The 16,918-nt window shown below is 43.5% G+C and overlaps 1 protein-coding gene across 2 annotated transcripts in view; it reads left to right on the top strand.

Moving 5' to 3' along the window:
* The first annotated feature begins 4,904 nt into the window (after positions 1–4,904).
* LOC134337709 (N-acetyllactosaminide alpha-1,3-galactosyltransferase-like) overlaps positions 4,905–16,918 on the top strand; it is a 90,139-nt gene continuing 78,125 nt past the window's right edge. Inside the window, exon 1 of one of the 2 annotated variants that reach the window (XM_063032908.1) lies at positions 4,905–5,559. Coding sequence is in view for 1 of the 2 variants with exons in the window: in XM_063032907.1 (XP_062888977.1) it covers positions 5,516–5,559 (44 nt within the window). In the remaining variant the exon portion in view is untranslated. The remainder of the gene's footprint in view (positions 5,560–16,918) is intronic. The other variant, XM_063032907.1, reaches the window with a different exon arrangement.

The raw sequence follows: 16,918 nt of genomic DNA, 5'->3' as shown, positions 1-16,918 counted from the left end.
GATGCAGGGCAACCTCCAGTACCTAAAAAGTGGCTACAGAGTGTATATTCATAGTCTTCTACTGCTGTAGTCCACTTCAAAATTCAACATGTTGTGTATTCAGAGATGCTCTTCTGCACTCCACTCTTTTAATGCATCGTCACCTTCTTGTCATCTTGAACCAGTCTGGTCATTCTCCTCTGACCTCTCTCATCAACAAGCTGTTTTTGCCCACAGAAATGCTGCTCACCTGATTTTTTTTTTCTTGATTTTTATAGACCATTCTCTGTAAACTCTAGGGACTGTTGTCAAAATCCCAGATTGGTGGTTTTTCAAATACTCATACCTCCCCATCTGGCACCAACAGTCATTCCACAGTCAAAGTCACTTAGATCACATTTCTTCCCCATTCTAAAATAACTGAACCTCTTGACTATGTTTGCATGCTTTTATGCATTGAGTTGCTGCCACAAGACCCATATCACCAGGTTCAGGAACAGCTATTACCCCTCAACTATCAGGCTCTTAAACCAAAGGGAATAACTTCACTCACCCCTATACGGAACTGTTCCCACAAACTATGGACTCACTTTCAAGGCTTTTCATCTCACGTTCTCAATATTTATTGTTTATTTATTTACTATTATTATCTTATCAGGCTTTTCTTCTTTTTGTATTTGCACAGTCTGTTGTCTTTTATAGTTTGGTTGTTTGTCTTGTTTTGTACATATTTTCATTGAATCAATTGTGTTTCTTTGTACTTACCGTGAATGCCACAAGAAAATGAATCTCAGGGTTGTAAATGGTGACATATATGTACTTAGATAATAATAAAATTATTTTACTTCACACAAAAGTCTGAATAGGTGCCTGCATTAATGAGCAGGTGTACTTGTGTACTCAATACAGTTGCCGCTGATTGTATGAACCAATATACTTTAGTAGGAAGAATTAGAAGGGGTAATTGTGGTGGGGTGGAGGTACATCTCTACCAAAGGAGGTGTGAGACGCTCCTTCCCTCTGCAAGACTGCAGGTCACCCTTGAGCAAGGTGGGGCACCCTGCTTAGCCCCCCCCACCACCACCACCCCCGATCCGGGACATGTGAAGCCATGGGGAGCAGATGGTGGATGGTCGTACGAGCAGATGGTCATATCACAAGTTGTGGTTATGCGACTACTGACGCCTGGCTTGTAAAGACACTCACAAGCAAAGAGAAAGGCTGCAGATGTTGGAGATCCAAGCAACACCCACAAAATGCTGGCGGAACTCAGCAGGCCCTCTGTCCTCTCATATCAGGTTCCCCCTTCTCCAGCCCCGTATATCTTTCACCAATCAACTTCCCGGCTCTTTACTTCACCCCTCCTGTTTTCACCTCTCACTTTGTATTTCTTCCTCCCCTCCCTCACCTTCCAGCTCTGACTCCTCATCTGTTTTCCTCCATTCCTGATGAAGGATCTCAGCCCAAAATGTTGACTGTACTCTTTTCCATAGATGCTGCCTGGTCTGCTGAGTTCCTCCAGCTTTTAGTGTGTGTTGCTTGTAAAGACACTGCCCAGAAGATGGCAATGACAAAAGATTTCTGGAGAAAAATTTGCTAAAAATAATCACGGTCATGTAGACAATATTGCTCATGTCATACGACACGGCACATAAAGGTGACGATGCTGAATATAAGCTGGAGGACTTAATTCAAAAAGGGACGCAGGGTTGGAGGGATTATGCATACTGTAGATGTGCAGAATTCATTGCAAGTAGTAGGGCAAGTTAGGAATGGAATTAATAAGGATATAGAATCTTGCAACACACATCAAAGTTGCTGGTGAACGCAGCAGGTCAGGCAGCATCTGTAGGAAGAGGTGCAGTCGACGTTTCAGGCCGAGACCCTTCGTCAGGACTAACTGAAGGAAGAGTAAGGGATTTGAAAGTTGGAGGGGGAGGGGGAGATCCAAAATGATAGGAGAAGACAGGAGGGGGAGGGATAGAGCCAACAGCTGGACAGGTGATAGGCAAAAGGGGATACGAGAGGATCCACTATCAACTCTGCCCTTAAACGCATCTCCCCCATTTCACATACATCTGCTGTCACTCCATTCTCCCGCCACCCCACTAGGAATAGGGTTCCCCTGGTCCTCACCTACCACCCCACCAGCCTTCGGGTCCAACATATTATTCTCCGTAACTTCCGCCACCTCCAACGGGATCCCACCACTAAGCACATCTTTCCCTCCCCCCTGTGCATTCCGCAGGGATCGCTCCCTACGCAACTCCCTTGTCCATTCGTCCCCCCCATCCCTCCCCACTGATCTCCCTCCTGGCACTTATCCGTGTAAGCAGAACAAGTGTTACACATGCCCTTACACTTCCTCCCTTACCACCATTCAGGGCCCCAAACAGTCCTTCCAGGTGAGGCAACACTTCACCTGTGAGTCGACTGGGGTGATATACTGCGTCCGGTGCTCCCGATGTGGCCTTTTATATATTGGCGAGACCCGACGCAGACTGGGAGACCGCTTTGCTGAACATCTACGCTCTGTCCGCCAGAGAAAGCAGGATCTCCCAGTGGCTACACATTTTAATTCCACATCCCATTCCCATTCTGACATGTCTATCCACGGCCTCCTCTACTGTAAAGATGAAGCCACACTCAGGTTGGAGGAACAACACCTTATATTCCGCCTGGGTAGCCTCCAACCTGATGGCATGAACATCGACTTCTCTAACTTCCGCTAAGGCCCCACCTCCCCCTCGTACCTCATCTGTTACTTATTTTTATGCACACATTCTTTCTCTCACTCTCCTTTCTCTCCCTCTGTCCCTCTGAATATACCTCTTGCCCATCCTCTGGGTCCCCCCCCCTTGTCTTTCTTCCCGGACCTCCTGTCCCATGATCCTCTCGTATCCCCTTTTGGCAATCACCTGTCCAGCTCTTGGCTCCATCCCTCCCCCTCCTGTCTTCTCCTATCATTTTGGATCTCCCCCTCCCCCTCCAACTTTCAAATCTCTTACTCACTCTTCCTTCAGTTAGTCCTGACAAAGGGTCTCGGCCTGAAACGGCGACTGTACCTCTTCCTAGAGATGCTGCCTGGCCTGCTGCGTTCACCAGCAACTTTGATGTGTTCTCAGGTTCTTCTCCCACCATGGAAATGGGGGTGAGGAGATCTGATACAGGTAATTAAAATCATGAAGACTATAGATATATTTGACATTACTATATATTTCATCATTATATAGTATAATAGCTAACATAGTAAACATTATTGTGAAATAGCTATAATAGACATTACCGTTCCCAATGGCAGAAAGGTGATGGATTAGAGTAAAAAGTGTGAAGGTGATAGACAAAAAATATATCCTCCTGTTACTTTTGATTCCTCCAATCACTTTCACAGTTACTTTCTTACGTATTTCTTGAACTTGACAATGAGGACAAAGTGACACAAGGAGATATTTTTTGACACAGCCGGTGACTAGGTCATGAATGTGCTTCTTGTGTTAATAGAGGAAGTAGGTTCAATAGCACCATTTAAAAAGCAGAAGTCAAAGACTTTTTGGAGCTACAGAAAGGGAAGGCAGAGGAGTGGCACTGGCTAGATTATTAGGAGCTTGTTCCAACCAGTAAGGTCAGACAGCTTTTTGATATGGTATATCTACTCTGGCCAAGTGGTTAAGGTGTTCATCTAGTGATTTGAAGGTCGTTGGTTCGAGTCTTGGCTGAGGCAGCGTGTGTGTCCTTGAGCAAGGCACCTAATCACACATTGCTCTGCGACGACACTGGTGCCAAGCTGTATGGGTCCTAATGCCCTTCCCTTGGACAACATTGGTGCTGTGGAGAGAGGAGACTTGCAGCATGGGCAACTGCTGGTCTTCCATACAACCTTGCCCAGGCCTGCGCCCTGGAAACCTTCCAAGATGCAAATGCATGGTCTCATGAGACTAATGGACGCCTATATATAATAAACTATTCTCCATTTCTGTAGTCAGTTGGAATTGCTTCACATTTTCTTTTCTGTTGTGTGTTTCAAAATCTTGGTTTGGATGCAATTTAAGTATGTATTTTGAAATTCTAGCGATATATCTCAAAGCATTATTCAGCGTTGATTGGCTCAGCGAACTCCAAGTCCTAACTACAAGCACAAGTCTGCAGAGAAGTTCGGGGATTATTCTGTAATCATCCAACAACAGGAATAACGCTGCAAAGAAGTAAATATTTGCCTTGTACCGACTTAATTGACCTGGACCTTGAATTAGGAGTATGTCACTTTTGTGTGATATGCAATCTAACTTCAAGAATTGAAAATTGGGCTGGTCTTGAAAGTTGCATTAAATGCATGATTGTCATTCCATGGCTGCTGGTGTATTGGTGGCCATCAATGTGCAATGCATGCAAGGGCATAATACACAGGTCTTCAACAGCTCATTCATGGCCATAGAGTTGGGCAGAGACACACTTTGTTAATTTGCAATAAAGCTACTCCTTAAACCTTCATCAAAGTGGGCATTCAAGTACCACTGCTTCCTTTCCTACAGTGTTCCTCTTCCTCCTATTCAGGTACATAGCCCTCTCCTATCTGATCCTCAATACCATTTACCAATCTACTGACATCACCACACAATAACCAAACATCCCTTCTCTGAAACCCAGCCCTAGTAGTGGTTATCCCAACCTCCAGTCACCAATCTTACTCTTTGGATTATTCCTAGTCCAACCACTAAATCCCACTTCATCCTTACTGAAACCCATTGATGTGTGGAGGGACCTTGCATCACTAACCACCTCCTGCTCTCTCTCTCTCTCCCCCCACAATCCTTTGGAACATACCAAGAGTTACCAGGTTTACTCTGGGCACTCCCAGTGGGTGAAAGACTGGTCACCTTGAGCACCGCTGAGTTCTGCAATACGCCCGTGGAAAATACGTTTGTTGCTTCCTGCCAATGTAGATTGACAGGAAGCCGCCAAGTTCTGAACATTGCCTATGTCAGCTCATAAGCCCATTGGGGGGAAAATCAATAGGTTGGAATATCCGCCGTCTAGGTACCTGACAACTGCATTTTTCCAAGCTAACAGGGTTTGTGGTCATTTTTCCAAAACATATTAATCTCATCTGTTGAAAGAGGACCATGATCGAAAATCTACCATAAAGCGGCGACTCCACATCCTCTATTCTCTTTGTATATTTATAAAGGGACAAGAAGAGGTTAAAATGGTTTTGCCAGGCCTTTATTAGAGTCACGTCGGTTCTGGTTTATAAACCTTATAAAATTTAAAAAACACTTACAGACGAACAATTCTTTTAAAAGGTTTTACTGGAACTTCTGAAGTACTGGTATCGATACGCAAGCCCATTTACTGCTGTTGCGCCATCGGTACTGCCGCTTTCCACTGAAGACAGCGGTTGGCTGTGGAGTTCCAACATAGCTTTGTAGAGGAGCTGTAAACCAGGATTTCCAGCTCGGGGTTGAAACCAAAGCGGAGCAATACGCCGACGAGGGAGCATCCTCCTCACAGATCTAAACATTTCGCTGCTGTTCTTCAAATGACCCCGAAACGGATGGTCATAAAGTGGATATACTACGTGAAGTGAGTAGTCTCCATTTTTAGAAGTTTCCTCCCGCTCTCCCGGGTGCTCCTTAACGTTTGAATGAAACTAAAACCACTACCGTAGAGTATCTAACTCTGACTTTTGCCTGAGTCACTGTTTTCAAAAGTTTAGTTTTGCGCCGTGGATATAAACGTTTGAATTGTGGCGAAATGTTTAAGCGTGCGTTGGCTCGGATGGTCATAACTCTGAGTTGCGTAGTCGCTGTTGCTTTGTGAGAGAGCCGCTGTAATGGGTTCTTGGGGGTGGTGGGCGATTGATATATTGGGCAAAAATCTAAGGAGTAGATGTGGGCGATATTCTTGACTTTGGCGGTGAACCCAACTGAGTCTGTCGTTTAAACCTCTTCTATTCGGAAATGATTAAACATTACTTATTAAAGAGAGCAGAGGGACGAATGAGTGCTGTCGAGAAACTTAACGTAATGCTTTATCTATGGTGTTACTTTACGAATATACATAATTACGCGCAGTTAACCGAAAACGAAATCGATTCTCTACCTAATTCAGTTCACAGTATACCTCACTGTTATTAATTCGAGAACTCAGCTCAAGTATTTGTAGCGTTTTAAAATCTCGTACCAGTCAATCGTTGTACCTGAAACAATCTCGAACAATAAAACGGTGTTACCAAAATATCTTTTTGCCAACTGATATCAAACAAGAGAAAATTTGCAGATGCTGGAAATTCAAGCAACGCGCAAATGCTAGAGGAACTCAGCAGGCCGGGCAGCACCTATGGGGAATAAAAAGTACACTCGGCGTTTCGGGCCGAGGCCCAACGTCGACTGTACTTCTTTTTTCTATAGATGCTGCCGGGCCTGCTAAGTTCCTCCAGCATTTTGCGTGTATTACCAACCGCTATGAACGATTTGCGTAGTAGCACCAACAAGATCAGTACCACGCCCAGGTCTTTGTAAGAGCCAGTAAAAAGTTCGCTGGGGGGGGCGGGGGGGGTGGTGCAATATCACAGAGGTATATTTTCCTAGCCCAATGTTTCCCAACCTTTATTAGCCCAACGCCCCTCTAAAACACTTTCATACCACTTACCAACACCCCTCTTAGGCACAGTACATATACTTTTCAGTGCCCCAGTAGTGCAATATGATTCATGTCTACCATATGCTAACACGAGAAAAATTATTCTGTTTTACATTTTTATTTTTCTTTAAACCTAGCTTATACAGTACCTGTGTGCTGTACAGAAGGTTCACTATCAATGTGAGTCTTGAGCTTGATGGCTTTTAGCAAGAGTTGAAATATCTGGTTTGAGTTGTGACAGCAAAAGCCTTCAGTCCACCACCCCTGAGTATGTGGTTCACTGCAGTGAAGACACTTTCATCAAGGTAGAAGGATGGAAATGCTGCTAAGGGCAGCTTGACTCTTCAAACGCCTAGACACTTTGTATGATGGTTTAGCCACATACCACAACAGCCGACATTTTTTAAAAGTAATTTTGCTTCATAATTCTGAATTTCGATAATTTCTTCTTGCAAGCTGTCTTCCTATTCTGCCACCTTGCAAAGATCCTGGAATCAATTCTGAAAATCCTTCCAGTGACTTCAGGTGTAAGCAGTGCTCTTGCAAATCACCATCTGTGAAAGAGAGTGCCATACTTTCCATATAGGGAAACTGTGAGAATGTCCTTCTAACGTTTTGCTTGTATATTTCCAATTTTCTGATAAATGTGGACACTACTGTTTGCCTGCATTAAATTGAAATTCTCACCCTGCAGTTTCATATTTAGTATGTTCACTTTGTCATACTGATCGGCTGGTATGCCACATCTCCATGTAGTTCAATCTTGTTTCTCAAACACTTGGCAGATTTGAGCAAAAATTCAACCACAGTGTCAATAAGATAAAGGGAATGTTTTAGGCTGCAGCCTTTTGACAGCAACACACTTCAGTGTAAGTAAGCAAGCATTCAAACTCTTCATCTATATCTTGGAATAACTGTTGAAATATTATGCAGTTTAATGGATGAGCTTTAATTTTGTTGATGGATATTACAAGCTTGAAAAAAGTTGCTGGCTGAAGTTTTTGGCTGTGATAAGATGATGAATTAGATTGCAAACAGACTTGGAATTTCTGTTTTTCATAAATGCCACTAAACCAGCATGGCGACCTATCATATATGGTGCATCTGTTGCTCAAGAAATCGTGTTCCTAATACTTTTATCCTCGATATAGATTATGGGCTCATTGTAGGTTGATTCTCTGTTGATATATTTATAAACTTCCATTTTTGATAAACCAGAGGCATTGATTTTAAAATAATTGTATCTATTTTAATGGTGAGCGTTTCTGATAAAGGAGGCATTATTAATCTTTCATCAACTGTATTAGATTTTGCACACTTTGTCATTTTGTAAATGTTATAAGAAACAATGAGACCATCGGCAAGGTCATTTTTAGCTTTCTCGGCAAATGACTCAAGTGTGCAACGCTTTTCGAATACTTCTTTCATCTTCTGGAACTGAGTAACACCACAAGTAACCTTTTCAGGGTGTCTTTAATGGAAGTGTTCTGCAATCTGGATGGTTTCATGGCATCACTATATTGATGCACTTTCTGTGGTTTCTGTTTCTTACAGTATTAGAATTCAAGGCTTCACCTCCTTCAGACTTGGAGATCATGCTGAACTTATTTATCCATTATTAATAGGGCTAAATTAAAATTAAAAAGTTAACACTAACTGGGAATGCCTGTCGGATGTTGACGATGGCAGTGAGTTGACAGGGATGGAACTATGGTCGCGGCACGTAGAGGAATGGCAAGGCAAAGATCAGGACGATCACAACAGCAAAAATTACGTTGACAAGGATTCAGATTGGAATCTGAATGTTAGTTGGGATAGAGCTGGTGTTGGCAAGCTACCTTTATACTATGCCAGATAGCACGATTGATCAATCACACAGGGTTTCATTATCCCTGAAGATGGTGACTGCACATATGAAGCTGAGGTCACCTTGAACACCTCAAGCAGAATCATCGAGTTTGGCAAGTTCACTGATTGGCTCTGTTTCACCATTTGGTTCCGGCCAACGTGGTATCGTCGCGTAACCTGTTTTCTGTAGAGAAAGTTGAGGGGATGCACTTGACTTACCAACTGTTAAATTGCATGAACTCATTCCGTGCCACACATCATGGAAACTGTTGGGCACCCTGTTTGCTTATTTATGCATCCCCATAAATGGTAAGATGGGATGAGATTGTTGAGTTTCAGACGTGTTGTGACGACGAGCGCTCACTGCCTGCAGAGCTGTGGTTCTCCCTGTGTTCCAGTGCCTTGTGCTTTTTTTTTGGAATTGCCTGTCCTACTGACGGTTGGTCATGTCTCGTGCCTCATTAAGGTGCCACTTACTCCTTCCCTCCCGCCCCACCCTCCCAGGAATCTTGAACACCCCATGACGACTTCTGTTTCCCCTAATGCTCCCTTGAGACACATAACTGCCCCCATTGGGAATCACTGTCCTAGCCCAATAAACAATGCAAGTACAGGAATGCATTATTTTGACCTCTTCACAAGGCATCATGGCATGGGATGGACCAAATCTCTCAAAAGTAATCTTTTTTAAAAAAACGTAGAACAATACAGTACTGGACAGGCCATTCTGCCCGAGATGTGCTGACCTTGTTGCCTCTTTACACTAAGTACCCTCTTGCTGTGTATGAAAGATATCCATCCATTTCCTTGATATTCTTGTGCCTATCTAAAAGCCTGTTAAAGTTCATGAAACTGCCTGAATCTACTGCTGCATCTGGTAACTCTCCATGTTTAAAAATAAAGTCTCCCATATTGCCTTTAAACATGCCTTCCCCCAGCGCCCCCTCCCCAAAACCAACAACCTTAAAAGCATGTCCTCTGGTATTGGACATTTCTACCTTGGAGAAAAGATTCTTGCTGTCTACCCTGTCTATGCCTCTCATAATTTTAAAAACCACAGTCAGGTTTCTCCTCAGTCTCTGATGCTGTAGTCATATCCTCTTGATCTTTAGGAATTTTTAGTTCTCTTGACTCTTGCACAGTTTCACTTTGAGAGTTCATTTTCCTTTCCTTTGCACGCATTCTGGACATCTCTTTGAGTCAGCTCAAATCCTTGAAGAATCTTTATCTAGTCAGATTTGCCAAAGTGCATTCAGTGAAATATTTGTTACTTCTGAAACTCGCTTGCACAAAGTAATGAGAAAATAAGGATTAGCAATAGGACATGGCTGTTTGGTTCGAGTAGTCTGTGCTATTCATCAAAATTACAGCTGATCTAATTTGATCTAATTCACCTTTGCCTCCAAATCCACTCTGGCCTTGAATTTATTTAGGCTCTGGATTTCCTGCAGTTGCAAAACCTTTCGTGTCTATGATTTATTTCAGGACCATTTTCCTGCATGTAGAACTTGGAAAGCAGGTCTTTCAGTCCATGATGGTGTGCCCAACTAATTACACTAGCTAAACTAATCCCTTCTGCCACCACAACGCCCAGATCCCTCCATTCTCAGTGTATGCTGTATGTGTCTGTGACCCTCTCAAAATCTTCTATGACATTTGCCTTCACAACCATCCCTGGCAGAACATTTCAGGCGCCCACTGCTCTGTGTGCAAAGTCTCAGCCAGAACATTTGCCTTTTATTCCCCTCAGTGGATGTTGCTGTGTTCCTCCAGCATTTTGTGTGTTGAACTTGAATTGCAGATCTCTTTTGAATTTAAACACCCCCCATTTTAAATGTACATCTTCGAGTATTAGGCATTTGGACCCTGGGCAAAAGTACCAACAGGCCACTATACCCAAGAATCTCATAAAATTATAAGATTCTATTAGGACTACTTCTTCTTCTTCTTGTTTTACGGCGGTTGGCACCCAGCTTAATGGTGCATTACCACCACCTTCTGCTCCAGAGTGTGCAGTAGACTTACATTCCAAATTCCTTCACCCAATCATACACACACACATACCCTAACCTACATTTTATCCTCCCATCTTTGACCATCCTGCTTATTCATGATATCCTATTTTTTAAAAAACCCTGTACGCCTTAAGAAAGCTAAGAATACCCTGACCTGTGCTCTTTCACCCATGCACAGCAACCCTTTTAATATGAATTCCTGCACCCCCAATTCTCTTAGATTGATTATCATCATCTCTCTCTGTATCCCATACTTCCTGCAACTCAGAGCTACGTGTTCTACTGACTCTTCTTCCTGACATTCCTCACACAATCCTGTCTGGTGTTTCCCTACCATTCTTAAAACTTCTATTAGGACTCTTCCAGTATTCTCCAATAACCAGTAACTCTGACTCATTTCGGAATGAATTAGAACTGGTTTATTCTGGTCATATGTACTGAGATATGGTTAAAGCTTGTCTTGCATATGTGTTCATACAGGTCAAATCATTACACGGTGCATTGAGCTGGAATAAGGTAGAGTAATAACAATGCAGAATAAAGCTTAAAAGTTTCTGAAAAAGTTCAGTGCCGGTAAATGATAAAGTGCATATTGAGGTAGATTGTGAAGTTGAAAGTTCATCTTTTCCCACTTAATCTTATCACATTTAATCTTTTGAACTGTGGTAGATACTGTCCTTAAGCTGTTTTTGTTTACTTTCAAGCTTTTGTATTATCCGCCAATGGGAAAGGAGAGAAAAGAGTATGTCTGGGGTGGGTGGTGTTTTTAATGATGCTAGCTGCTTCATATAGAAAATGTAGAACATAGAAAACCTACAGCACAATACAGGCCCTATGGCCCACAATGCTGTGCCGAGCATGTATTTACTTTAGAAATTACCGAGGGTTACCCATTGCCCTCTCTTTTTCTAAGCTCCATGTACCTATCCAGGAGCCTCCTAAAAGACCCTATTGTATCCGCCTCCACCACTGTCGCCAGCAGCCCATTTCATGCACTCACCACTCTCTGCATTAATAAAAAAAAACTTATCCCTGACATCTCCTCTGTACCTACTTCTAAGCACCTTAAAACTGTGCCCTCTTGTGCTAGCCATTTCAGCCCTGGGAAAAAGCCTCTGACTATCCACACGATCAATGCCTCTCATCATTCTATATATACCTCTGTCAGGTCACCTCTCATGCTCTGTTGCTCCAAAGAGAAAAGGCCAAGTTCACTCAACCTATTCTCATAAGGCATGTTCCCCAATCCAGGCAACATCCTTGTAAATCTCCTCTGCACCCTTTCTATGGTTTCCATATCCTTCCTGTGGTGAGGTGACCAGAACTGAGCACAGTACTGCATTACCTCTTGGCTCTTAAACTCAATCCCATGATTGATGAAGGCCAATGCACCGTATGCTTTCTTAAACACAGAGTCAACCTATGCAGCAGCTTTGAGTGTCATATGGGCTTGGACCCAAAGATCCTTCTGATTCTCCACACTACTAAGGGACTTACCATTAATACTATATTTTGCCATCATATTTGACCTACCAAAATGAACCACCTCACATTTATCTGGGTCGAAATCCATCTGCCACTTCTCAGCCCAGTTTTGCATCCTATCGATGTCCTGCTGTAACCTCTGTCAACCCTCCACACTATCCACAACATTCCCAACCTTTGTGTCATTAGTAAATGTACTAACCCATCCCTCTACTTCCTCATCCAGGTCATTGATAAAAATCACGAACAGAAGAGGTCCCAGAGTAGATCCCTGAGGCACACCACTGGTCACCGACCTCCATGCAGAATATGACCAGTCTACAACCTTCTGTGGGCAAGCCAGTTCTGGATCCACAAAGCAATGTCCGCTTGGATCCTATGCCTCCTTACTTTCTCAATAACCCTTGTATGGGGTACCTTGTCAAATGCCTTGCTGAAATCCATATATACTACATCTACTACTCTACCTTCATCAATGTGTTTAGTCACATCCTCAAAAAATTCAATCAGGTTAGTAAGGCATGACCTGCCTTTGACAAAGCATGCTGACTATTCCTAATCATATTATGCCGCTCCAAATGTTCATAAATCCTGCCTCTCAGGATCTCCTCCATCAACTTATCAACCACTGAAGTAAGACTCATTGATCTATAATTTCCTGGGCTATCTCTACTCCCTTTCTTGAATAAGGGAACAACATCCTCAACCCTCCATTCCTCTGCAACCTCTCCCGTCCCCATGGATGATGTAAAGATCATTGCCAGAGGCTCAGCAATCTCCTCCCTCACCTCCCACAGTAGCCTGGGGTATATCTCGTCCAGTCCCGGTGATTTATCCAACTCAATGCTTTCCAAAAGCTCCAGCACATCCTCTTTCTTAATATCTATATGCTCAAGATTTTCAGTCTGTTGTAAGTCATCCCTACAATCACCAAGATCCTTTTTCATAGTGAATACTGAAGCAAAGTATTCATTAAGTACCTCTGCTATCTCCTCCGGTTCTAAACACACTTTCCCACTGTCATATTTGATTGGTCCTATTCTCTCAGCTCTTGTCCTCTTGCTCTTCACATACTTGTAGAATGCCTTGGGGTTTTCCTGAATCCTGCTCGCCAAGGCCTTCTCATGGCCCCTTCTGGCTCTCCTAAGAAATATAGAAACATAGAAAATAGGTGCAGGAGTAGGCCATTGGGCCCTTCGAGCCTGCACCGCCATTCAGTATGATCATGGCTGATCATCCAATTCAGAACCCTGTACCTCCCTTCTCTCCATACCCCCTGATCCCTTTAGCCACAAGGGCCATATCTAACTCCCTCTTAATTATAGCCAATGAACTGGCCTCAACTGTTTCCTGTGGCAGAGAATTCCACAGATTCACCACTCTCTGTGTGAAGAAGTTTTTCCTAATCTCTGTCCTAAAAGGCTTCCCCTTTATCCTCAAACTGTGACCCCTCGTTCTGGACCTCCCCAACATCGGGAACAATCTTCCTGCATCTAGCCTGTCAAATCCCTTTAGGATTTTATACATTTCAATAAGATCCCCCCTCAATATTCTAAATTCCAACGAGTATAAGCCTAACCGATCCAGTCTTTTCATCATATGAAAGTCCTGCCATCCCAGGAATCATTTCATTCTTAAGCTTCCTCCTGCTAGCCTTATAATTTTGTAGATCTCTATCATTACCTAGTTTTTTTTAACCTTTTGTAACCTCTTCTTGGCTAGATTTTCAACAGCCTTTGTACACCATGGCTCCTATACCCTGCTATCCTTTCCCTGTTTCATTGGAATGTACTGATGCAGAACACTATGCAAATATCCTGTGAACATTTGCCACATTTTTTCCATACATTTCCCTGAGGGCATCTGTTCCCTGAGGGCTTTGTTTGTTGTGACATCCATGTAGTTGGACCTGGACAGACGATCAGTGGTGTTCATTCCCAGGAGCTTGAACCTCTAAACCTTGACTCTCTGACTGGGCCTGTATAGCACACTGCAATGGAGAATTCCCAAACTTTACTGCCTGCACGTTGTGAAATTTCTCCTCATTTCAGTGCTAAATGGCCTATCCCACCTTCAGAGTCTGTGATCCTGGGTTCTAGATTTCTCAGTCAAGAAAACATCCATCTGGTAAGAACGTGGTACATTTCAATGAGATCTCCACTTAATTTGTCTAAAATGTATAAAATACAGGCCTAATCTACTTAATCTGTCTAATACTGTCAGATTAGATTAGATTATTTTATGAGGACACTCAGTCCTCGTTTATTGTCATTTAGAAATGCATGCATGCATTAAGAAATGATGGTGTTCTTCCAGAGTGATATCAGAAAAAAAAAGGACAAACCAAAGACTATCACTGACAAGACCACATAATTATAACATATAGTTACAGCAGTGCAAAGCAATACCATAATTTGATAAAGAGCAGACCATGGGCACGGTAAAAAAAAGTCTCAAAGTTCCGATCGACTCCCGATAGTCCCCGATAGCAGGCGGCAGAAGGGAGAAACTCTCCCTCCCATAAACCTCCAGGCGCCGATAACTGTCGATGCATTGGAAGCACCCAGCCACAGCCGACTCTGAGTCCGTCTGAAAACTTCGAGCCACCGACCAGCCCTCCGACACCGAGCACCGAGCACCATCTCTGCCGAGCGCTTCGACCTTGTCCCGGCCGCCGAGCAACAAGCAAAGCCGAGGACTCGGGACCTCCCCCTCTGGAGATTCTGGATCACACAGTAGCAGCGGCAGTGAAGCAGGCATTTCAGAAGTTTCTCCAGATGTTCCTCCGTTCTCTCACGTCTGTCTCCATCTAATCAGGGTTGTGCACGGCACCCTACTTGACAGATTACAGACATCATTCACCGGAGTGGCCGCGCAAGTTGTGTCGCGCCACCATCTTCTCCTCCTCCTCAACTCAGGAACTATTTTGATGCGTCTTCTGTCACAAGATGGAATGTGTATTTTTTGGATAAGGAAACCAATACCGCAGGTGCATTGATCTTAACATCAATGAAATTTCTTTTATTCTTGTGTAGTCTTCAGCCTTGTATAAGAATGCACTTTTTATAAGGGCTAATGTTATCATTGTACACTGTACCTACTTGTATGTTGTAATGAGTGTAGGGCCACCTCAAGCCCCCTTTAATATCAGCAATACCTTACCAAAAGCAAGAAGGGAAATAATTATTGAGGAGAATGCTATTCTTTTTTTCAGTTATTGTCTTTTATTATATATTCCAGATTCATTTTGATTAGATGAAACATTTTGGTAGTTCATTGTTTTCTTTCTCCCTCTTCTGTATTGCATTTCTAGGGCGCTTTCAAACGGGCGAACTAGCAGCAGAGCTGATCAATGGATACAGCTAAATATTCCTGTTTCAGCCAGCTACAGCTGAGAATCACTACTGTATCTGAGGTCTGTATAGTTAATAGGAATGTCTTAAGGTGATTTGAATAATCCAGTGCTGCTTAGAAGTGGCAGAAATAATGTCAATGGTGGCCATACGATTTTTAACCACCATTACTGACTATCTTGCTGGCAAATGTACCGTCTCTGGTAAATAAAATTGACAGTCTCAGCTAGGGTGCTGCGTCAGAGACACATTAGGACAGCATGCGGCTTCTGCTTCACGGAATCCTGGTTAACCCCTTTCATACCGGACGCAGCGATTCAACTTGATGGATTCACTGTGCACCGTCAGGATAGGACTGTCGACCCTCTCAAAAGCCGAGGTGATGGTGGTGGTGTATGCCTCATGATCAACTCCTCTTGGTGCACAAAAGTGTCAGTAATGTCCCAATTCTGCTCACCAGATCTGGAATATCTTGCAATTAAGTGCCATCTATTTCACTTGCTGTTAAGGGGTTTCTATGATCATTTTGTGTGGTTGAGTGTGTGCCCACAAAAACATTCCCAACCAAATGCCACGGATGAACAGGAGGTTTGTCACCTGCTGAGGACTGCATCTGTGACACTTGCGTCTGACGACTCAGGCCTATACAGGAAAAACAGGTATGACTTACAGAGTGAAGAAACTATTCCAGGTGAGGTTGGAGACGACATCAGATGTATGTCAACTCTGGCAAGGATTGCAGGACATTACATGCTACAAAGTGAAACCCAATAGTGCGCATGGCAGTGATGCTTCACTACCAGTTGAGCTCAGCGCCTTTTAAGCCTGCTTTAACAGGGAGAATATAACTACAGCTATGAAGATCTCTGTCTTGGAGGCCGATATCAGGAGGGTGAACACTCGTAAGGCGGCAGGCCCAATGGAGTACCTGGTAAGGCTCTGGAAACTTGTGCCAAACAACTGGTGGGTGTATTCAGGGACATTTTCAGCCTTTCATTGCTTCAGTTAGAAGTTCCCAGCTCCTTCAAAAGGGCAATTGTTATATCAGTGCCCAGGAAGAGTAGCATGAGCTGCCTTAATGACTGTTGTCCCGTAGCACTCACATTTATGGTGCTGAAGTGCTTGGAGATGTTGGTCATGGCTAGAATCAACTCCTGTCTCAGCAAGGACCTGGACCCGCTGCGATTTGCCTAATGCCACAATAGGCCTATGGCAGACAAAATCTCAATGTCTCTTCACATGGCCTCAGAACACCCGGACAATACGAACACCTCTGTCAGGATGCTGTTTGCTGACTATAGGTCAGCATTTAACACTACCTCTCCTACAGTCCTGATGGAACCTAGGTCTCTGTACCTCCCTGTGCAATTGGATCCTCTACTTGGGAACTGGAAGACCATAATCTGTGTGGATTTGTATTAATAACTCCTCCTCGTGCACTTCCAGGATGTGTGCTTTGCCCACTGCTCTACTCCCTCTTTACCTATGACTGTGTGGCTAGGCATGGCTCAAATGCCATCTATAGATTTGCTGATGATAGAAACATTGTTGGCGGAATCTCATGGAGATGAGAGGGTGTACAGAAGTGAGATATAGCAG

The sequence above is a fragment of the Mobula hypostoma genome, chromosome 25, assembly GCF_963921235.1.
Source record: "Mobula hypostoma chromosome 25, sMobHyp1.1, whole genome shotgun sequence".
Lineage (NCBI taxonomy): Eukaryota > Metazoa > Chordata > Chondrichthyes > Myliobatiformes > Myliobatidae > Mobula > Mobula hypostoma.
Note: the sequence above shows the minus strand (reverse complement) of the source record. Positions and strands in the feature narration are given on the sequence as shown.